The following is a 23,326-nucleotide window of genomic DNA, read 5'->3' as shown; positions in this document are numbered from 1 at the left end:
CCAATGGTGTTGGTAAGTTAGATAGAGCATAGTATTCCATGGTTATATCACACACTTTTTGTGCATACGCGATTGTTTTTGCGTCCATGTCTAAATCCAAGATTGTATAATTTGGCGCGCTATTTTTCTTTCTTGAGAATAATGACTTGAATTATAGATAATTGGGTGACTTATATAATTGTTTTAATAATCAAATTTAGACGTGATATAATTGATGCACGGAGAAGATTTATAATTAAATTTAGAGATTATTGGGAAAATGAAATTCAAATCTAGAGATTTTTTTTTCTATTTGTTGGCACTTAACTTTGAATGTATGTAGGTCCTTTCTGTGGGCGTGACCGGTCTTTTATTTGTTGGATAATAATATATATATATATATATACACTTTATATTTTTCTTTTTAATCTCATGTGATGCGTGAAAATGAAATGAACATTTTATCTTTCCATTCCATTTCCTCATTGATGTCACTTAAATGAGTTTAAAAAAAGTCAATCTCTCATCATAACCATCTTTTCTTCGAAAAGTATGAGTAATGACCATTTCTTCTTCTTTTTTCCATCTATTTTTTTAAGTTCGTATATCTGAGAAATATATAAAATGATATTTTGATAAATAAGTTAAATATAATAATTATATTTCTTTATATGATTTAGTCAGATATAGAAATGATATGTTAGGCGCACACGCACGTGACCCCCTAATACTACCTGCATGCTACCCACCCAGCCCTCTGCCCTTCATATATGACGACGGTTTTTCACTTTTGTAGAAAAAATACTTTGATGATACAAAAGTTTTTAAGTTGTAATGTGGACGGTATAAATTTTTTTTATAATAATTTAGTACAAAGTGTATTAAATTGTTTCAATTAAGTCCAATCTATCAATTTCTGCCGACGCCGTGAAGACTTTCTAATGTAGTACGTGACATGGTAAGTCGTATCTACATAAACTCAAATCTTTTAGCATGATGTAACAAATAGGTACAAAAATTTTTTAAGATGTAACAAATGCGTACAAAATTTTATTAAGATGTAACAAATAAGTACAAAATTTTATTAAGATGTAACGAAATAATACAAATAGCGAAACAAACAAGACAATGTTAAAGCAAGTTAACATGTTTTAAAGCAACTTCAGCAGTACAATATAGATTATTTTCCCTTTCTTGTATTCTATTATCAAGGGGTTAGTTCAATCCCCTGATAAATTGTTTTCTCTTGCAGAAAAAATATTCTGCACTCGATATCTATGGAAAATGTTCTATTATCAAGGGGTTAGTTCAATCCCTTGATAAATTGTTTTCCATTGTAGAGAAAAAGTTATGCATTCAACATCTATAGAAAATATTTGCTCCGCTCTGAAAGGGAAATCAATCTATATTTTGCTGTCGAAGTTGCTTTAAAATAGATTAACTTGCTTTAACATTGTCTCTTTTGTTACACTATTTGTACCATTGTATTATATCTTAATAAAATTTTTGTATCAATTTGTTATTATTTAATAAAGTTTTATACCATTTGGTTACATTTTAAAAAAAAAATTGTACCAATTTGTTACATTATGCTAAAAGATTTGATCTTACGTGGATACGACTTGCCACGTCACGTACCACGTCAGAAAGTCTTCGCGGCATCGGCGAAAATTGACGGATTGTACTTGATTAAAATAATTTGATACGTTTTGTACCAAATTATTAAAAAAAAAAAAAAAAGATTTTGTACCGCACACATTACAACTTAAAAAGTTTTGTATCGCACAAGTAATTTTCCCTATTTTTGTATTATAGTAAGCAAGGGTATGGTATTATCGATCGGGGATATCCACGAGCGAAAGTTCTCCTGTTCATGAACCGGATCGATCATCGAGAGGGAGAGATATATCGTAACATACACATGCTGATGGGATCCCCTGCCAGATATATCATTTTGACCATGGATGAAAGTGACCCCGATCGCTCCAACCGTGCTCGATTGGGTCAGTAATATATATCATGATTGAGACTCAGAAATCGCAATTACATTTGGTAGGTATAAATAATATATGTATTCATGACATACAAGTTCTTTTTAGGTGCATGCCGATCGGCGAGCTCGTTATCCCGACTGGAATCCAAGTTTTGAGAAGCAACTGGAAAAGATATATTAACCAATTCTTCACTAAATGCGGTGCCGTGACATCGCTGTAAGTCCCACCAACGTTAATAAATTTAAAAGCTTAACCAACTAAAATTAGATCTCTCCGTGTCACATGTCCATCGACAATTGGCTCATTTCATCAATTCGGTAACCCTTGCTTTCAACGTGAGTCGGTTCAAGTAGTTTGTCGCTTACTCCCTTTAATTGAGGTCTCGTGTTTGAGTTTTACGAATGAAGAAAATCCACACTCAGAGAATTTCATCCCCTAATGGATTGACTCGGCTCGAGTTTGAATTAATCGAGATGGATTAAACTTATGGATACCGGCTGTGCTACCCAAAAAAAAAAAACAGAGGGAGTTTACGCGAAGGTAATTAGTTGTTTCATATCCTTTTTTTTTTTTTCCTTCTTTCTTTTTTTATTTTGGGTATGGTTGGTTACCTTTTTGAATGACTGGTAGGTCTCACGTGGACAACCTAACACTGCCAACGTTCAAGTCCGACTGCATACCCATGTCTATGGCTCTAATTAAGATTCGACTTATGAGCCACGTTGACCGAATTAGTTTGTTAGGCAGTCCGGAATGCTACCTGCTATAATAAGCACATGATATCACATTCCTATAATATACCTTAAAGGAAAAGACTATGTAATATAATTACGCTGTGCACGGATAATTAAGAATTTACCTTACAAAATTTCCTCTATCTTTAATATTAAATTAACCGATGAAATTCCCGCTTCACACCCCGCCAACAATTGAGATAATAATCTTTTCAAGTTAAAAAAGGGATAGTGAAAAAATCTACTTACGAGAATTGAATTCAAAATTTCTTGGTTTGGTTTAATCTTACGACATCGCAAGATCAAAGAAATATTTTTAACTTGTGCTTCTTGGATATAAATTTCCTGTATATTTTTTAATTATTTTTCTTGAAGTGCGGGTAGAAGACGTCCTTTCGAGGCTTTGGGCTTAAACTTTGGGCCTAATAGTGGGCTTTACCTTAGACTGAATATACTTAGTCGGCCGTAGAAATAATGGGCCTAGGGAATGCCCGTTCTAATGCCAAGCCGTTGCTGTTTAAGTTCGGTCTTGGCGAATGGAAGGGCGTCCAAGAGCTGAGAAGCTTCAGGGTCGTTTCAAAAGAAATGGAAACACAAACGGGTGGGACAGCCATGTGACCATCTTAATTTTCATTCCCGTCTTGCTCGCTCGAATCAAACACGGCAGCAACGCATCTAACCGACTCAATATTAACTGAGACTCCTCTACTAAAGCAATGCAGCTGCTCGTTGCCTAAGATGAAGGATTCCTTCCTGCTGCTTATGGGACTCGCGCAATCGCTGCCTTGTGATGGATGAGACGCCTTCGGTCAGCAACCAAATCATCAGCCTGTGTATCGTTATCTATGAATGATGCTTACTATTGCTCTCAATAGCTGTTGGTATGTGGGCGACCGGCGATTAGCATCGTAAAGAATCTGTCGAAGTCCTGCACAGCTACCGGGTTAAGATTCCTAGTACAACTTATGAGGAAAAGGAAGAAACGATTCCTCGTAGCCACAAAGGACCAATGAGACAATAATGTAGGTAGTCAACGTGTTTTGGCGCCAATGTGCAGAGCAGAATATGCTGCCATTACATACTAATTAAAATGAGCAGACCGATCAACAAGCTGTGGGTTGAAGTGGTAAGTAGATGCACTTGTTGAGAGGGGAAATAACATTTAATACTTTTATCTCCAGGAATTACGAGAGCAATTGTCTCTCGCAATTTTATTCCCCAAAAACTTAAAAAAAAAAAAAAATGAGCAGACCGGAGAAACAGCCACAAATCCTGTGATGCTGATACCATGCACACATCGACCGCCCGCTCGAGGACGCGCATTATTTATGAGTCCCGAGATGTTCTGGAGGTGGCAAAAATACTATTGTGCAGTATTGGCAAGGCAGCCCCGTGTTGTTGTGATCGCATACCCTGCACAAGGCCATGTTGGGCCTTTAATGAAGTTGTCTTGCCAGATTGCTAATTGCGGAATCAGGGTACGCTGAATCGATCCATGCTCGGGTTCTTGAGGTGTTAGGGAAGCAGCGAGCTAATCTACCGGAACAGGTAGAGACTGCTTCAACTCCCGATGGGATCTGACAGCTAGGGGACAAAACCGGGTGGAGGAGTGTTGCTGATACTATGTCGAGGGTCCTGCTACCGTAATTACGAGGATCTGATAAGGCGGAAAAATTCATGTGAAGCTGAGAAGGTTACGTGCGTAGTCGCTGATGGAACCTTCGGGTGGGGTCTGGAAGTGGCTGAGAAGTTGGGAATAAAGAGGGCCATGTTTTGGCCTACTGTGGTGAGAGGCTTTGTCTTGGCCCTCTGTCTACACCTCAATCATGGAGGCCGGAGTCATTGATCACCGAGCTATACAGTTTCTGACTTCTGTTTATTTCTTGGCCAGGGAATGAACCGATTAATAAAAACTCGATTTTCTGCAGGAGTTCCATGCCGAGATGGGACGATACAGTTCCAGCAGGAATTTCTCATCGTCAGGACGAGCGACTTAATTTGGACCTGCCCTGGTGACCCGATCAGGCAGGAGACCATATTCAGATATGTTTTTTTTGTTAGGAAAAATCCATTGACTTACTTCAGACTCGGGCTCATGGATTTTTCCTAACAAGTGGTATCAGAGCCCAAGGTAACGATCCTGGGAAGTGCACACGCTATGCGTGGAAACCCACACCACACCAAGGCCCGAATGTGGAACTCGTGGCTAGTAAAGGGCCTAACAATTGGTATCCGAGTCCAGAAGTGGAAGCCCGGCTCGAAGTCCTCCACATAGTCGAGAAGGGGGAGAATTATTGGGTTGGTTTCTCTCCTATATGGAGAATGGTGAGGGCAGGTGTTGAATGTAATCTCACATGAAAGAGTTGAGAGGAAATCCATAGGTTCATAAGAGACAATGGTCTGACAACTCATTAGCTTAAACTTTTGGATTGCGGATGGGTCATAGTCTGAAGTAAGCCCATGGACTTCCTCTCAACTTTTTCATATGGGATTACATTCAACACCCGTCCTCACCATTCTCTATATAGGAGAGAAACCATCCCAACATTTTTTAAGTGTCAGCTCCACCATCAAAATTTCCAACTGGCTGCTTTCTATGAGCTCGATCGCTCGGCCTGTGACATAATCCCAAACGTCCTCCCTGTTGGTCCAATGCTATATAGCTACAGTGGTAAGAATGGACAAAATCCAGGAAACTTTTGGAGTGAGGATCACACTTGCATAAACTGGCTCGATAAGCAACCCGTCGGTTCAGTCGTTTATGGGTTGCATTTGGAAGCATTGCAATCTTCAGTCAATACCAGTTCGAAGAACTTGCCATGGGGCTTGAACTCAGTGGAAGGCCATTCTTATGGGTTGTGAGATCGGACATCCTTGATGGCCAAATGGAAAGTGTCAGGTACCTGGACGGGTTTCTGGATAGAGTAGCCAGTAGAGGCAAAATGGTCTCGTACGTACCTCAAGAGAAAGTTCTGTCACACCCTTCTGCTGCATGTTTCTTGACCCATTGCGGATGGAATTCGACCCTGGAAGGTCTCAGCTATGGTGTCCGATTTCTATGTTGGCCTTATTTGGCTGACCAGTTTTATATTCAGAATTATATCTGTGATGTTCTTGAGGTCGGTTTAAGCTTGCAGATTGAGGATTCCTCTGGTGTCTTGTCGAGGCACGAAATTGTTCAGCCACTAAAGAAGTTGATTTCCAATACCCGCCTGAAGGAAAACGCGGAGAAGATCAAAGCGATGGCACAAAAGAGCGTTTCTCAAGGCGGTACTTCTTATTGGAACTTGCGTTACTTTGTAAAACAGCTGAAAAACTGTTGAAAGACTCATCCCTATCTATTTGTATGAACGGAGTCTCATCTTATATGGTTGTTCAGATACGAGATGCGATCTGGCCTGAATCTTAATGTTGTAAAAGTCTTTTTGACAGAAAAGTTCCGGTGATGTGTTGTAAGAACATGCTGGTGATCATATGTTGGGCAGCGACACATCCCGATGCATTCGACTTAAAAGACTAGTATGTGGTCTAGTTCATCGCTAAACATCATAAGTTGTTCTTGACCGGATGTCAATATAATTTGTCAAAATGAAGCTGAGGATTATTACGCTCCAACACAGAATTGACATGATGAGGGCAGGAATACGATGTCGAAAGGTTCCTACCCTCTCGTCATTTTGTCTTTAATTATTAATTACTCCGTAGCTTTTGGCTTATCAGAACACTTGCTGCTGCTATCAGTCTTACGACTTGGTGTGATTAGGGTAATTAGGTGCCTGTGATAACAACCGGCTTGAAGAGACAGGCAGACCGTCCACGCAACATAGTGGATCGCTTTCATGATATCCTGAAGGACAAACTCGATGATATGCCTTTGCTGATATTATATCCGTTTCAGTTTCCTCATTCTAGTAAAACGAAATCCTTTCGACTTATGATATCTGCTGAGATGTTATAGTTTCATACCCTGACTTACGTAGACATATGTTTGATGCAGTATTATGATACAAACATGAAACAGAAAACATTTAATTCTTCAGTTTGAGACATTTCTTTCCTTCTCATGCCATGAAAAAGAAGAATTTAGGATGTCTGCAGCAAACTTTCTGGCCTAAACTGATGAAGATTTCGTTCGTGCCAAAAGAACTTCCAATGTTTCGAAAATGAATTGGGGAAGAGATTGTCATGGCACAATGATGAACAAAGGCTGCAAAAGAACGCCAAATGGACATTAGAGAGAGAGAACTCCGATAAAATGGTATGGAGAAAGATCCAAGCAGAGGCGAGGCAACAGAATTTACCGCGTCCACGCTAACAGGTTTCCCATCTTCGACGAGTATCTCAGCCACAGTTCCGGACTGGTCAGCCTGACATATCAAACAAATAGATCAACTTTGCTGTTGCATTTTCACTTATGCAAAACATATGGTAGAGAAGGAAGTCAGAACCGCAGCATTAAAGCGGGACCGTTCTCTGAAGCGGTTTGATTCCATTCTCATTTCATCAATTGTACCGAGCACGATTTTAATAGGGTATTTAATTTTTTTTTTATTTGCATTGTACTTCATCTGCATTTAAAAAATGAATGAGAGACATGCGTATTAGTTGACTGGAGGACTCACTTCGATGTCATTCATCAGTTTCATGGCTTCAATGATGCATAGGACTTGGCCTTTTTGAACCTTGTCTCCGACCTGAAGAACAAAATGCAGATGTGAGAGCGAAGAATGCTGGCAAGTTTCGGAAAAACTCATAACTTCCTGGACTTGAAAAGCAGGCCCATAGGAATAAAGTCGAGATCAACGCGGCAGCAAACGAATGCATTCTGTGCAGTTACCTTTACGAAAGGAGGCGCCCCAGGTGAAGGGGAGCGGTAAAAGGTCCCAGCCATGGGGCACTTAAAGGGTGCGTGGGATGATGTGCTGGGTTTGGGTGGAGAAACCGGTGGGCCCGCGCTTGGAGTTGAAGGAGCGAGAGCAGAGGAAGCGGCCGGTGGTGGAGGTGGTTGTGAAGAAGGAAGTACAGGCTGCGGTGGAGGTGGCAGCGGAGGCTGCATCATGGTCACAGGAGCAGCCGGTTGGGGTTTCTGCAGTGCTTCCTTCTTCCTAATGGTGATTGCACACTCAGACTGCTTCAGTTGCAGCTCAACTATGTCCCTCGAATCAACTAGCCTGTTAAGAATCACGAAATACAGGCTTAAGAAACCATCTCAAGTGTTTGTTTCTGAACTACGGGACTTTCGGTTTCATCTGACCAGGCCTGAGCGATCGCGACAGTTGATTGTGACAGGTTGCATATCTATTATTGCTATGGGATGCAGCAATCTTGGTATGTTCAATAGGGACATGTATCCTGAATAACCGAAAAACGAGGTCTTTTTCTTACTCGATGAGATCGGCCACTTGGGTCATGAATGCTGAAATTGCCGATGCATCAGGAATGGCCATCGCATTCTTCTCCTTAGGCGATGCATCTTCCTTGGCTTCAACTCCAAGTTTCAGTAACTTTGCGACTGCCACCTGCAGGGAGATCAATGAAACCCAAAAGCAGCAACTGGTAAGCGAAAAATCCTCTGATCACAGGCCTATACGGTGAAAACCTACCCGATTCAATCGGCCTTTTACTCTTATTACCTCATTGAAAGACGCACTCAATCGGAAAACATGAGCTGGACCCCGACTTGGATGCTGCAAGAAATTACAATCTCACATCTCAGTGAATTGCTATTTCAAATACGATACTAATCAGCACAGCCCTTCTTCGCAAAATCTGGAGAATGCTCAAATCCCTGCTTCTGACCTGGAAAACTTTCGGCCTTAAATTCGAACACGGGAGCTGAAGCGGGCAGTGGGGCTGCCCCGTATTGCTGTGGGACTGAGCCTGCAGAGTCGTCTTCGGGCAGTGGAGTGATAGAGAAGCCATTGGATGGAACTGACGAGAAGCTGAGCAATGCTTGAGCTTCGTCAATGGTAAGGATTGTTTGAAGGAGAGGAGAGAGATTTGTAGGGTAGGAAGAAGGAGAAGAAACCAAAGAAGGTGGGCTGAGGTTCCAATGGCCATTTGCCCCCTCTCTGGCGATAACTGCGAGGAAGACGAAGAGGAGGAAGAAGACGGTAGCCGTTGCAACGGAAGTTCGGTTGGCGCCAACTGCCTCGTGTGACCAATGCATTGGGATTGTGTCATCAACTGGTCATAAGAAAACAAAATAGCTTTTTTTGAATATTTTATTCCATTTGATATGATTTATTTATGAGGTAGGTAAATTACCTACCTATTTAGTAAATTACTTTATCAACATGGAATTGTTCAAGCGATTCGGCGTTTATTTCCGTTACATAAAGTCTCCGGTTTGAGTAAGATGAAAAAATATTCACGTTGGGAGAACTTTACACCTTAGCAAGACAATCCGGCTCAACTGGATTAAAGACTTCTAAATAATATGGTTCACACATTAAAAATTACATACACTTTTAGTAATCTACTTGAATTCGTTTTACTATGTTAATTCGAGTAAATTACTTAGACATTGCGTAAATTACCTAAGTTTTAAGTAAATTACTAAGCTTGCATTTGGTTTTCGAATTGGATAATAATCCAGCTCAACTTAATTTTTTGCAATAATTGCAAATGTTGATAAATATATTAATGTGTAAGAATATATATATATATGTATGTATATATAGACGTGAAAGTAAATGTGAAATTTGTTATTAAAAAATTGATATATATATATATGTGAAAATATATAGAAAATTTATTATTATAAAAATGATTAGAAAAAAGTATGTGAGATAATTTATTATTAAATTAGAGAAAAAGATAAAAATGTAATGATTGTTTTGTTGAATTAAGGAAAAAATAAAGTTAAGTTGAGTAAAATTTAGATTTGAAAACCAAACGATTGGGTAAATTACTTTGGTGCTTGTGTAAAATTACTAGTATCTTGAGTAAATTCATGCACTTTCGGTAATGTACTTGGATTACTATTAAGTAAATTACATACATCGATTTAAATTACTTATAATTTTAATAATTTACTTGTTTCGGTAAACAATTTACTTGTTAGTAGGCATTAGCCTGCGCTTCGCCGCTAGTTCAAAAAGGTCTCAAATAATTTGTTGGATATATACTAATATCAAGAACTATTATTGTTTATATCCATTTATTTATTAATGATGATAAGATCTTAAAATCATCTTGAGTGTTCATGAGCTTGTGAAAGATAAACTCTAAAGAGTGGAAAAGGGTTTCCTAGTGGCAATCTAAATTTTTTTAAAAAAAACATATATCTAAATTTGTATATCTAGTATTTTCAATATAAATTTCTTCTGATTAATCCATACAAAAGTTGCGTGAAACACATTTCTTCTTTTTTCTTAAAATAAATAATCTCACCATAATGATTGGATCGTTTATCCCATCGGGTTGACGAGATAACCCGCTACCTTGTTTGGGTCAGATTACTAATAACGCAGTTAAAAAATGTGAAATTTTAAAAAATAAAACAGTCGTGAGGGTACTTGATGTATTCTTTGTACGAAATTTCTTATGACTTTTCCAGACAAAAGTTGGGTGAATTTTTTTTTTTAGAAATAATTGATTCGAGCACAATGACCGAATCGTTTATTTCGACGAGTTGATCCGATAATCTACTATATTATTCGGGTCAAATTTAAAATATTAACAAATGGGTTAAAAAATAGGACCAAATCGTTAATTTCTCTCGATGGATCGATTGGATGTCTTGTTATATAATTCCGGTTAGATTTAAAATACTAACAAAGAGGTTAAAAGATGCAACTGGATCCTGATGGAACCAAATTATCTACTATCTATTTGGATTGAATTTAATAATGTTAACAAAGAGGTAAAAGTAAAAAATAAATTTTAAAAATAAAAAAGAAAACTGTCGCGGGTGGGGAAAAGTTTCCCAATCGCTAGTAGGTCCCAAAATGGGAACTGCATTCACTTCTTGTTTAAGTCTAGTTATTTCATTAGATTTACTTATATTACCAATATCTCAATTAATTACTAGTAATCTGTATATAATGTATAATGCCAATACGATAGAGTGAGAATAAACGTGGTTCTGCCAAGTATTACTCTTGGCTTCACCATAATATGCCATGTGTCACTTTTATCTTTTCTAAATCCCGCTACATGACATCTTCTCAACCTTTTTATAATGCAAACAAATAATCTCCATGTGGCATCTTCTTTACCCTATTTAATGCAAGAAATTGATGGATTTCAAATTTGTGCAATACATGAATAAATATAATTTTATCAATTCAATTTATTCAAATTATTTTCATTTTTCAATATTTGATTTAACAAGTAAATTGATATTGACTATAATATTTTAAAAAAATCACCAACATCAAATAAATTCAAAGATAAAATAATATAATACAAATAAATTGATTGAAGAATTCGTATAATTTATGAATAAATATATTTTTTTCACGTTCAATTTATTAAATTATTTATTTTCCAATTTTCAATGCTACAAAATGCTTCATTATACCATAATTGTAATATTTAAAGGCTATTACGAGTATTATCTTAATATTAAATCCACTTAGGAATTAAAAGTGATGCTAAAGAATTATTTATTTAAAAGTTCATACAATGAATGGAATAAATTTAAGTTCTATTCTATTAAATTTACTTAAAGTTGAAATATTTGAATTCTATAAGTGATTTTTTTTTGCATAAAAAATATAAATCAAAATATGTTCTATAATTTTGATATCGAAAATCAAGAATATTCTCTACCTTGTTTAATGCATCTTATTAAATGCACTTAAAATAGAAAAAAATGATAGAAGTAAATTTTAATCTAAGTATTTTCAACTTCACAAGGTAAAATATATTCATGAAATCAAATTCTATTTTTCAGTTTAAAAAATATTCAAAAATTTCCACACAACTAATTTTACTTGCATTATTGAAATTGTAAGGATTTTAGAAAGAAATATATCTTTTCAAATTCAATTAATTAAAATTATTTTTTTCTCATTTTGCAATTCTACAAATGCTTATTGATATTCTTGAAACCATAATTGGATTATTTAGGAAATTGATTGAAGAATCCCTATAATTTAAATAAATATAATATGTCCACATTCAATTAATTAAATTATTTTTCATTTTCCAATTTTCAAAGCTACAAATGCTTCATTATATTCTTGAAATCGTAATTGTAATATTTAACGGCTATTAAAAGTATTACGTTAATACTAAATCCACTTATAAATTAAAAGTGATGCTAAATAATTTATTTATTTATTTAAAAGTTGATAGAATGAACGGAACAAATTTAGGTTCTATTATATTTAAATTTATTTAGAGTTGAAATATTTAAATTCAATAAGTGATTTATTTTTGCATAAAAGATATAAATCAAAATATAAATTTGACAAGTGATTTATTTTCATAAAATGCTGTATTTTTGGTCTCTCAAGGTTCCAGCTAGCTACTCTTGGAGCTGGAGAAAGCTTTTTGGGTTTAAGAGAGCTAGCCAGACCGTTAATTTCTAACAAAATTGAGGATGGTAGCTCTGTTTCATTCTGGTTTGAAAGAAAAAGGATACACCTCTGTTTTGAGGCATGGATGTTGGTAGCTCTGTTTCATTCTGGTTTCAAAGCCTTGTGCGCAATATCTCCTTGATGTGGACAATATATATTTCCAAAATTTGGAAGGAGATGACAAGATTTTTCAAAAGGAAAGCAACTCGGCGAAAAATACTATGCAGGAAGTGGTTTCTTTTGTAAGAGTTGAAAGCTACAACGATGCCAAATTTTTGTCTTAAGGCTATAAATTCTTGTTTTGCTTGAGCTTTAAGCTTATGAGATAGGTTACCCCATTTGGTTTTACAATCTAATTTTAAAATTTTAACTCTAACTTTAACTCTACTCACTACACAACAAAAATCAACTCTTCAAATTCAAAAAGGTTGGCCCCATATATAAACTCACATACAACTCCATTATACTCAATTCAATTTTTAATACTAAATTCTTTCAACTATTCATTACTTTTTCATATTTTTTTCTCATAATTCAACAACGCAATCATTACAACTCAATTAAAATCAAAACTCAACTCTAAAACTAAACAGATAGCTCTTGGGTTGGTGATTTCCATTGTAAGTATCTTTCTGGTGATCAATGAAATTAACTAATTATAAAAAAGGAAGATATAAATCAAAATATCTTCTATAATTTTGATTTTGAAAATTAAAAATCTTCCCTACCATCTTTAGTGCATCATATTAAATGCGCTTAAAATAGAAAAAATAATAATAGAAGTGAATTAATCTAATAATTTTCAATTCCACAAGCTTAAATATATTCTTGAAATCAAGTTCAATTTTTCAGTTTAAAAAATATTGAAATATTTCTCGAAAATTTCTACAAAAGTAATTTTACTTATATTATTAAAATCGTAAGAACCTTAGAAAAAATAAATACAAGCAAGTTAATCTAATAATGCATACAATTTAGAAAGAAATATATCTTTTCAAATTCAATTAATTACAATGATTTTATTTTCTAATTTTCCAATTATGCAAATGTTTAATTATATTCTTGAAATAAATATAATAATGCATAAAATTTAGAAAGAAATATATCTTTTCAAATTCAATTAATTACAATTATTTTCTTTTCTAATTTTCCAATTCTGCAAATGTTTAATTATGTTCTTGAAATCATAATTGGATTATTCGGTCTAAAAAGGATGTTGAAATACTTTTTGAAAATTTTCCACACAAGTAAATTCTTGTAAGATTTAAACTGCAAGGAATGTTGGAATATTCAATAACCATTACCAGTTTTGTGTTAATATTAATTATACTTATAAATAAAAAAATGATACTAAAAGAATTTATCTCTTTAGAAGTTCATAAAACGAATGAAACAAATTCTATTTCTATTTTTATTAAATCTACTCAGAGTTGAAAATTTTAAATTCTACGAGTGATTTACATTTTGGTGTGCTACGATGGATTTATTTTTTGTACAAAAGATATATATCCATCTTCTACTATATCGATATTGAAAATTCAAATTCTTCTTAAAAAACTATTACCTTAATTTTCTTCAAAATAATGTTATTCATGCTTTTACTAATCTTATTTATAAAGCATATAAAGCAATGTTTTTTAAATAAATGATATAGTTTCTTATGTATATAAGATAAATTTAAAATTTATAGTTAATATAAATATAAACTAATAAATATTATTGTAGACACTTTATAATAAAAATATATAAATTTCTACTACGAAAAACAAATCGCGCATAATATGCGGGTGAAATGTAAGGCCGCCAATATTTGACGATAACACGATATGGATGTGACACAGAGTTAAGCGGGTTTGAATTAAGGTTAAATATGTTTCGTGTCTAAACATGTCAAATCCGTTTAGACAAGATAAATACTCGTGTTTAAATGGGGTTCAACCCTTATAACTAGTTTAGACACGGTTTAATCCGTTTATATTATAAGTTAATTTAATGCGAAAAAATATCTTATTTTCTTATTGAATCGACAACAATGGTGAATAAATTTGCAATACTAAGGATTGCGAGATGATATGCGTAGGTCGTAATGGAACGATAGTGTGAATATGCATGCAATTTTTTTTTTCATTTATAAATAAGACCTATGAGCCTAATACAATAAAATAAAAATCATAATAGCAAATAAAGGGGACGGATAGTCCCACTCAGTATAAAATTTGAAACTTTTTTATTACCAGACGACAGTATGTACCGTTGCGCTATACCCTTTTTTGATTATGCATAAATTTCAAATACTGAATGATAGTTATTGGTGATTGTTGGGACTCATTCTTAACTATCGACTAATTACCTCGTTCATCAAAAAAAGATCGAGCTGCATGGATCTGGGAAAGCCTACCTATCGGGGCTTGAGCTAGTCACTCTAACAAAATTGATCGATGGGACTCGACTAGGCATTGGTGGTGATGATAGTGCTAGGTCTGATTGATAGTGTGATTAGTGGTGATGATAGTTTAACAAAATCTATTGATCATGCGATTAGTACGTAGACAGGTCTCTCTTGGTAACCGATATATTTTAAATTCAATATTCATGGTGGGACTACATGTATTTATTTGACATTTATTAGTTATTATGATTTCATTTTATTGTAGTAGAACATATCAACTTATTTTATAATAGAAAAAAAATACTTTTTCAAAGATTTAAAAAAAAACATGTATTTTTATTCCATCATATTTTCATTGCTGGTGGTAAAATAAATATACGAAAAATCAAGCATTAAACTAAAAATATGCATCAATTATATAAAAAGCCGAGACGTAGATTAGAAAGCCCTTGCCACGTGACCTTTCAGTTCCAGTCCAATTAACTTCATTGTATTTTGTGTGCCATGTTCTGATATATTTTAGTTATATGCATCTATCATTGATATGTAATAATGCATGATTATAATTAAATTTCTTTAAAAATGAAAAAAATTCAATAATTGGAAAGAGATCCACTATATATGCGAACCTTTTCAAGATGAATGTCCCATATGTGTATAAAATATAAATACTATATACCGAAACTAAAATTTTTATCGGTGAAATTGTTTCTTTTAACCATCAGAACAATCTTGTTCAATTTATATTACAATATTATTGTTATTTGTATTTCTACCAGTCTAGACTGTATATTTGTTTGCGAGATTTCTATTATTTATTAAGTCTACTTAGTAAAATATGTAATTTCTGACGTACTTTTTCTTCCTATTTTATTTATTTTTATGTCATATGTTATAATTAATACTTCCAACCATATAGAAATTGCAAAAAAAATTTATTGCACAAAGTGCGAGCATAAACCAATTCGAACTAAATCGCGGATTTTACCTTTACCTTTTTAATTAGTCGGATTTCAGAATAATTAATCATCTTCATGTCGGCAAAGCCGACGCGTCCCACAAAAGCTGACGTGTTCGGGGTGCGAGTGGCAACTGCGCACGTCATCGCTGAAGTGGCCCCCGCATATTCACACCGAGTTCTCTGCGCCCACCACGTGTTCAAGGGCGGGAACTAGATTCGTATCCGCGCGAGTGAACCCCACCGTTCGAAGCCCGCTTCGGCAAAAGAATCTCCTGAAAATTGAAAAAGAAAAAAAAAAGATAAGAAAAATCAGAAATTATTAATTATTTATACCCATTTTTTTTCCCAATTTATTTTCTGCAGATTCCGAAAATCGTAAAAGCTATGGCCTTTGCTTCGGATCGAAGGTTCCCGTACACACTGTCCGTCTCCTTCAAGCTCCACTCTCCCTCTCTGTAGGGTTTTTTTTATCAGCAGCAGCATCACCGTGAGTCTCCGCTCCTTCTTCTGCTGTGTTTATTCTGCGTGTTCGTGCGTAGATTGACGGTGGATCAATGCGCTTTTGATCTGCCTGATGTGATCGTTCTGCTTTGGATGCTGTCTTCGCGGTTTTGAGCTCGGAAACTCTCGGTGAAGCTATGGTGACGAAGGTCGTCTGATGATTTGTTGGTTTGTTTTTGTGTGTTTAGGTGTTGATCTGAGACCTAGCTTGTCTGGTTTTGTGCGTTGGGCGGCATTGCTCTCGTTTAGCTCCTTGAACTTTGTGTTTGAACGAGGAACTGGAATTGGGAGTCGATCGAGCCAGTGGAGAAGATAGAGCGAGCTGGTTTTGAGGCTGAGGCGCTTTGTCCGAGTGATATATGTTGTAATTATGCATTGCGGTAATGGAAGAATGGTGCAAGTTGGTGTAATTTATGTTATTGCATTTGGGACGTGAAGTGCCTTTTTTTTTTTTTTTTTTGAAGGATGGATGACAGTAGAGATATTGAGGTATTGCTGGCGGGTAGGACTGAATTGGCGGAGTCTAGGTTCTTTGTTATCTCCTGCTTCGTTGCTGGCTTAATCGGGGTCTGCACGATATTGTACACTGCCTTTCAATGGAGGCGGAACATCAATTTGAGTTGGATGAAAGCGATAGCTCGGTCGAAGAAAAATCCAAAGGCAAGGAGCAAAGTTGTTGTGGCTCCTCACACTTGGGAGAAAGAACCTGCATCTCGAGTGAAGAGTCTAAACTGTTGCGTATGCTTGAAGTCTTTCTCCCCTACTCAAAGTCTGGGGGCATCAGTGGCTGCAGAGACTTATCGTTGTAGTGTTTGTGGCGCAGCAGCTCATGTGGATTGTGCTCTCAGTGCTCACAAGGATTGCAAATGTGTCTCCATGGTTGGCCACGAACATGTGACGCATCAATGGGCTGTTCGGTGGACAGAGATCGCTGATCAGCCAGATGAAACTTCTTTCTGTAGTTACTGTGAAGAGCCGTGTAATGGTTCTTTTCTCGGTGGTTCTCCGATTTGGTGTTGCTTGTGGTGCCAGCGGCTGGTACACGTCGATTGCCACAATAACATGCATAATGAAACTGGCGATATCTGTGATTTGGGCCCTTTTAGGAGATTGATTTTATCGCCGCTCTATGTCAGGGAGTTGCACCATGGAGTGGCAAGTGGAATTTTGAGCTCTATCACTCAGGGAGCAAACGAGATTGCGTTGTCAGTCCGTGCGAGCATTAGGAGCCAGAGTAAGAAATACAAACAGGGAACTGAAAACTCTGTTGATACTGGGAATGGTGGGATTACAAGCGAGGCATCTACAGATAGCACTGGTGAGACATGGCCAGCTGTGAATGGAGGGCATGCAGGGGAGGAGAACTGCAATGGGGACGCAACTATGGCACTTTCACATGCTGAGGCTGATGTGGATAATAAGGTGGGTTCACCCTCTAGCTTGAAAAGAAGCGGATCCCTTAATCAGAAGGAGGAATCTCAGGTGTTAAGGATGAAACAGAGATATGAGTTGATTGATTTGCCTCTAGATGCTAGACCGTTGTTAGTTTTTATTAATAAAAAGAGTGGAGCCCGACGTGGAGATTCGCTTAAACAGCGCCTGAACATTCTTCTGAATCCTGTACAGGTATGTCTGAGCCTACTTCTCTCAGTTCGCTAAAATTTTTGGGTGAAAGAGTGCTGATTTTCGTTTACATTAAAAATTTCAATTGTGATGTCCAGCTTTTTCACTCTGTGATTTTATATCACATTCGATTTATTGAAAAGTACCAGCAGTCTCCGTGTATTAGCATGAGTGAAGATGTCTAGTTGCTGTTTTTGTTTATATTTTTATCTTATACAACTAGAAGCATAAGGTTGTATCTTTTTTTTCTTAAATGCAAGTTATGTTATAGTACCATTTTTCAGATAATGTGCTTCATTTCATGGTATATTTGAAATTTGAAATGATTCCTGTGGATTATCTTTCTCTCTCTCTGTTTTTTTTTTTTTGGGATAAGTTGCACTAGTTATTTTTTCTGATCACTTTAGCAAGTAAAATTGGTATGTAATATTTTGTTGGTGCTATCCTATGATTCAATTCAACCTTTCCTTTTCATGCTCGGAGTTCCTTTAAAAGAAAAAAAGGTCATGCTTGGAGTTTTAAAGACTCAATTTTGTTGCTTCATCAGGTTTTTGAATTGAGCTCATCGCAAGGACCTGAGGTGGGCCTTTATTTATTTCGAAAGGTGCCTCACTTTAGGGTTCTGGTTTGTGGAGGAGATGGTACCGTTGGATGGGTTCTAAATGCAATAGACAAACAGAATTTTGTTTCTCCTCCCCCTGTTGCTATTCTTCCAGCTGGAACTGGGAATGATCTTGCCAGAGTTCTATCCTGGGGTGGCGGGTTGGGGGCGGTCGAGAAGCAAGGGGGTCTTTTCACATTTTTGCACCAAATAGAGCATGCAGCAGTGACTATACTGGATAGATGGAAGGTTACCATTGTAAATAATCAAGGGAAGCAGCTCCAAGCACCAAAATTTATGAACAACTATCTTGGTATGTAAATAGCATCTACCTATTCAAACAAGAGTCTCCTTGTGCTTGTCCTTGACTTTTCATAAGATATTCTGACTAGATTTTTACAAGCATGCCTGTATGAAAATATATATATATGTGTGTGCGTGTATATATAAAATGTGAGATTGGCTATGTTGGGTCATTTTTCTTTTTTATTTTAAATGGCTGTCAGAAATAATGACTGTCATTTTGTAGTTGGTAGCATATATTTTTGCCTGCTCATCTGTTATCTGTTGAGCTTTACTTTGGGTTGAATATCTTCTAATGTACGTTTGGAACCCCTAGCAGGTTGCCACTTGTTATTTCTTTTTCTTCACCGCCTGAATCAGTTATGTGCTGCAGTCTAAATGGCCAAACCACTAGCGGTTAGGAAAGAGATGTTAGTCTTTTCTGAGATTGGGACCACACCCTTGTTGGCTTGTAGCAATTGTTTCTTAAATTATTCAGCTAAACCCGAAGTTTGAATTCACAATGGTCCTCCATATCTCCTACGACACTACTGATGAAGGGCATAACTCTCACCAAAACACATTATCAAGAAAACTATTTTGCTGTACCTGGATAAGAGAAAAATTTCCTCAAAGGAGATTTCACTGTTTATAATGCTTAGTAAGTTAGGATGCTTTAAGATATCTGCTTATGTAGGATCAACCGCAGATGATGCCAGCATTAATCTTTACGGTTTGGGAATTATGTTATAAACAAAACCAACGTTCTGTTCTGCAAACAGGAATTGGGTGTGATGCAAAGGTTGCTCTGGACATCCATAATCTACGGGAAGAGAATCCAGACTTATTCTACAATCAGGTTAGACTCAACTTTGTTGATGGTTTTGATGAATTTATTATGAGCATTGGAAAGCTTTGGTGTTACCATTTTGTGGTAGTATGCCCATCATAGTTGCAGTCTACATGAACAATACCAGATCTGGCTTCCTTTTACCATATCATAGACTGTGCTGTTTAGCATAAAAGTTCCTGAAACTAGGTGTTTCATAATCTTTCATGAAATAGTTGTTGAAATCGGACTCTGTATGCATTAATACATGCCTAATTGTCAGGACCCAAACTCAAGGCATGATCGGCCATAGCATGTGATGTCAATATTACAAAGTACAAAACCGATTCAACATTTCGAATTATTCCAGCATCAAACATCCATAAAACCATTGTAAATCAAATTTTCAATTTCAAGCACTCAGTAAAATTATTTCTTCTCAATTGGATTGGACGCATATTGCATGAACCGTCAAAAGCATCAAGGAGAGATTAGAAAATTTATGTTGTCATAAATCGATACTTGTAGGACTTCTTTTTGGATTTTGTTGAATGATAAATATAGTTCCCCTTTTCCCCTGCTGAAATCTTTTTGAATTGCAGTTTATGAATAAAGTACTGTATGCAAGAGAAGGCGCCAAGAGTATAATGGATCGAACATTAGCAGACTTTCCTTGGGAAGTTCGTGTTGAAGTTGATGGTGTTGAGATAGAAGTCCCTGAGGTAGGGACTTTGACTAACTTCTATGTAAACCTTACAGTACTGACTCTTCCATGACATTCTGAAATTGATGTATGCATCCTATTTTCTTCATTTTGGAAATATATTCTCTTATCCTTCTTCCCAAGTCAATAACATACTTTATAAGAGTATATTATATTAGTCGTGTTACATCTCTTCCATTTAGATTAGTACGTTTATTTGTGGAACTAGGCTTACTCAGAGTTGCCCGTCCTGCATATTGAGTCAAACTTGAATTGAACAAGGTGAAAGGGAACTTGTCTGATACTTCTTAGTTTCCCTGGGCTATTGTAGGTGTCTGCTATTAATTTCTTTTGCCTTTCTTTATACCTTGAGGAAATCATTGTAGAGTCTGAGCAGCTGTTTACATGTAAAAAGGCTTCCATCAGTTGGGATCTTTGCTTTAGCAATTGCATGGAGTTATTTTGTCTTTGTAGTAAACTATTCTCTTCCTGAATGATATTTATAGGATGCAGAAGGTGTCCTTGTTGCCAATATTGGAAGCTACATGGGCGGAGTGGATTTGTGGCAAAGCGAAGACGATAACTATGATAACTTTGATCCACAATCAATGCATGATAAGATACTTGAGGTTGTTAGCATATCTGGAACGTGGCATCTCGGGAAGCTTCAGGTAATTCTTGGTCATGGTGCCTTTTCTTTTCTTTCTATTTATTTTTTTGAATAACTGAGAGAGTGAGTGATCTTCAGTTTCGCTATGGCTTAGAAAAACCCCAAATAATATTAGTACAAGAGTCCAACTTACAGGCTGGAAAAGTTCATAGAATCTCCTTTCATCAAAGTACCCAAAAAGTTGAAACATACAACAAAACGAACTCGTTTATTTGCATGAAAATGCAAAATAAAGCAGATATCTGAGCTTCATGCTGGCTGTGATGTCTCAGTGCATGCTGGCTGTGATGTCTCAATGCTATTATGATCATCTTATTACATTTTCGTGATACGTTCAGCTGCTTTTTTTGTAATTACGATTCTCAAAAGTTTCTTGTTCCGCTATGATTTTTAAGCTGTTTGGCTGGTGATTTTACATGGAAACACTTATATAAGCAGGTTAATGGCTCTGTAAGTGTTTAACAAATATATACATACATCTATACATCAGAATAGCTCACCTTTGAAAGATTTTCCTTGAGATGCACCCCCAAAACCATCTTAATGAACTATGACCTTTTTCCATGGGCTTGACCTTTCTAACTAACAAGATATTGGTTAGGCTTTCAGTTCAGCTTGAATTGGTGTAGTCGTGTGAATAATTGTCTAAAACTGAAGATTCCTGACAGGTGGGGCTTTCCCGTGCTCGAAGGATTGCTCAAGGGCAGTCGATAAAGATTCAACTGTGTGCTGCACTACCTGTTCATATTGATGGAGAGCCTTGGTTTCAAGAGCCATGTACATTTTCCATATCGCATCATGGCCAGGTCTCTCTCTCTCTCTCTCAGGATAAACCAACCATAAGTATAAATATATATTCGCATCTGTTCATGTACGAAATTTTATTCCTTTATAGGTTGCTAACTTTTCAGAATTGTGCAGGCCTTCATGTTGAAGAGAGCATCCGAGGAGCCTCTCGGTCATGCTGCTGCGATAATCACTGATGTACTCGAGAACGCTGAGTCAAACCACATCATCAATGCTTCCCAGAAGAGGGCCCTCCTCCAGGAAATGGCCCTGAGGCTGAACTAAGATATTTCTGTACCAATGTTACTGCCTTGAAGCTCTGTAAATTTTACAGGTCATAAAATTTGTATGATTTCCTAAGAGAAACGTCCATCTTCATACATGACCCAGAAAAACCGAAAAGTAAAAACAGGGAAAAGGGTGAGAAAGAGAGAGAGAGAGAGAGAGAGAGAGAGATTATAGTAGAATCAATTGAATCATGTACTATTAGACACGTTTCACAAGGTAGAGGGAATATTTGGTCTTCCTTCCTTCCTTTAGGCTGCTTGACTTGGGATATTTGGTTCGAGTTGTGTAATCTTTATGAATTGTTGGCGTTGCTGTGTGTTTTGCCATTTCTCGATGTCCCTTTACTGTTCTCTGCTCGCAGCTTCTCATCTTATTCCAAGGTAAAGGACTACAGTTAACCATCCTGATCTAAGGTTTTGCATGCGTTGTCATTGCTAACGAGTTTGGTTTTGCAGAATCAAAGGAGAAGGCTCTCATTATTACCAGATTTCGGTCGAAATCGTTTGGCGGAAAGATTACCTAGTACGTACGGCTAAGTCCCTGGTCCAGCATCCAATCAAAGATCAGCCACGGTATGTCAAAGAGGTTTCTGGTCATTCCTCAACCAGCCTTGCCTAACCTTCTTCCACAGCCTTGCGACAAATCCCTTAGCTAGTGTGTTTGTGCTCCTTGTACTTGGCTTCTTATCGAGAGTCGACCTGCCAGACCAGTAAATTGAGATTTTTCTCGGCACATTCCCATTCTCTTTATGAATCCGAGCCAATTGCTTGCGGTGGAAAGGTGGGGACGTTGCATTTGAGGCTTGGATCGCCTTGTTCAGCTGGCGGGCGACAGCTCGGAGCTCGAAAGAGTCATAGTACAGTGTGCTCCGGCTGTGCTTCGGACTGAGCTTCCATGGTGGGCTTATGGTGACGAATCGAGTTTGGGCTGGTGAGCTCGGTTGCTGCTGTTTCACTTCTGACACTTCCATTGACATATAAATGAGCTTTGGTTTTGGTGATATGATGTCGTGAGCTGTTATTATTATAGAGAAAAGTTAATGCTTTGGTTTTGATTTGTTCTGAGGAGTGGGTCTTCGGGAGCATCGGTGAGGAGATGCTGAACAAGAAAACCTCATGGTTTTCCCCGTTTTACACAGCACATCCCCTTCCCCTATTCTCCTAACTTACGATGATATCGACTGAATACCCGAATGTCATCCTCTGATATCGACTTTCATCGCATCATTAATCAGGTATTTCATAGATCTTAATAGTATCATACGTGAGCGTCCAAACGCTATGTCATGTCGATGTGATGCGCCCAAGAACTGTCTGATAAACCCAAATCATGAACAAATGGAAATTTTACCGGCTGAACCTTCAGCTGCCCAAGTGTGAAAAGTTTTACAATTAAAAGAATAATGTTGCGTACAAGTGCAAAAATGTTTTCGCATAAGTTTCGCATTAAGTGCGAA

At 36.7% G+C, this 23,326-nt stretch overlaps 2 protein-coding genes and 1 pseudogene across 4 annotated transcripts; 2 read left to right on the top strand and 1 right to left on the bottom strand.

Annotated features, from left to right (window-relative positions):
* Nucleotides 1–4,047: 4,047 nt before the first annotated feature.
* LOC116213606 lies at nt 4,048–6,190 on the top strand (annotated as a pseudogene).
* A 442-nt stretch (nt 6,191–6,632) lies between these two features.
* Nucleotides 6,633–8,837, bottom strand: LOC116213741 (biotin carboxyl carrier protein of acetyl-CoA carboxylase 1, chloroplastic-like). Its single transcript, XM_031548787.1, has 7 exons — nt 8,507–8,837; nt 8,341–8,394; nt 8,093–8,226; nt 7,545–7,878; nt 7,330–7,401; nt 7,009–7,074; nt 6,633–6,914 (listed from the first exon to the last, which is right to left on the bottom strand). The coding sequence occupies exons 1-7, from the start codon at nt 8,765–8,767 to the stop codon at nt 6,891–6,893; spliced, it is 945 nt and encodes a 314-aa protein (XP_031404647.1). The 5' UTR covers nt 8,768–8,837; the 3' UTR covers nt 6,633–6,890.
* Nucleotides 8,838–15,920: 7,083 nt separating this feature from the next.
* On the top strand, nt 15,921–22,931 carry LOC116213740 (diacylglycerol kinase 1). Of its 3 annotated transcripts, none has more exons than XM_031548784.1 (10): nt 15,921–16,074; nt 16,277–16,468; nt 16,553–17,714; nt 18,259–18,625; nt 19,377–19,453; nt 20,026–20,145; nt 20,633–20,797; nt 21,465–21,602; nt 21,718–22,250; nt 22,326–22,931. In XM_031548784.1, exons 3-9 carry the CDS (start codon nt 16,554–16,556, stop codon nt 21,865–21,867), a joined length of 2,178 nt encoding a protein of 725 aa, XP_031404644.1. In that variant the 5' UTR covers nt 15,921–16,074; nt 16,277–16,468; nt 16,553; the 3' UTR covers nt 21,868–22,250; nt 22,326–22,931. The 3 variants fall into 3 exon arrangements, with proteins under 3 accessions (XP_031404644.1, XP_031404646.1, XP_031404645.1); XM_031548786.1 differs by having other exon boundaries at nt 21,454–21,602; XM_031548785.1 differs by having other exon boundaries at nt 16,277–17,714.
* The last annotated feature ends 395 nt before the right edge of the window (nt 22,932–23,326 follow it).

This window comes from Punica granatum, chromosome 7, assembly GCF_007655135.1.
Source record: "Punica granatum isolate Tunisia-2019 chromosome 7, ASM765513v2, whole genome shotgun sequence".
NCBI lineage: Eukaryota > Viridiplantae > Streptophyta > Magnoliopsida > Myrtales > Lythraceae > Punica > Punica granatum.
This window is presented reverse-complemented; position numbering and strand designations above follow the sequence as displayed.

Bases quoted from the DNA above. Each gene is read 5' to 3' on its own strand.
- LOC116213741 (XM_031548787.1), bottom strand. From the start codon at position 8,767: ATGGCCATTGGAACCTCAGCCCACCTTCTTTGGTTTCTTCTCCTTCTT. The intron at 8,395-8,506 runs GTCAGAAGCAGG...AATTTCTTGCAG, and splicing joins TAAGGCCGAAAGTTTTCCAG to CATCCAAGTCGGGGTCCAGC. The intron at 7,879-8,092 runs GTAAGAAAAAGA...GATTCTTAACAG, and splicing joins CAAGTGGCCGATCTCATCGA to GCTAGTTGATTCGAGGGACA.
- LOC116213740 (XM_031548784.1), top strand. From the start codon at position 16,554: ATGGATGACAGTAGAGATATTGAGGTATTGCTGGCGGGTAGGACTGAA. The intron at 17,715-18,258 runs GTATGTCTGAGC...TTGCTTCATCAG, and splicing joins TTCTTCTGAATCCTGTACAG to GTTTTTGAATTGAGCTCATC. The intron at 18,626-19,376 runs GTATGTAAATAG...TTCTGCAAACAG, and splicing joins ATTTATGAACAACTATCTTG to GAATTGGGTGTGATGCAAAG.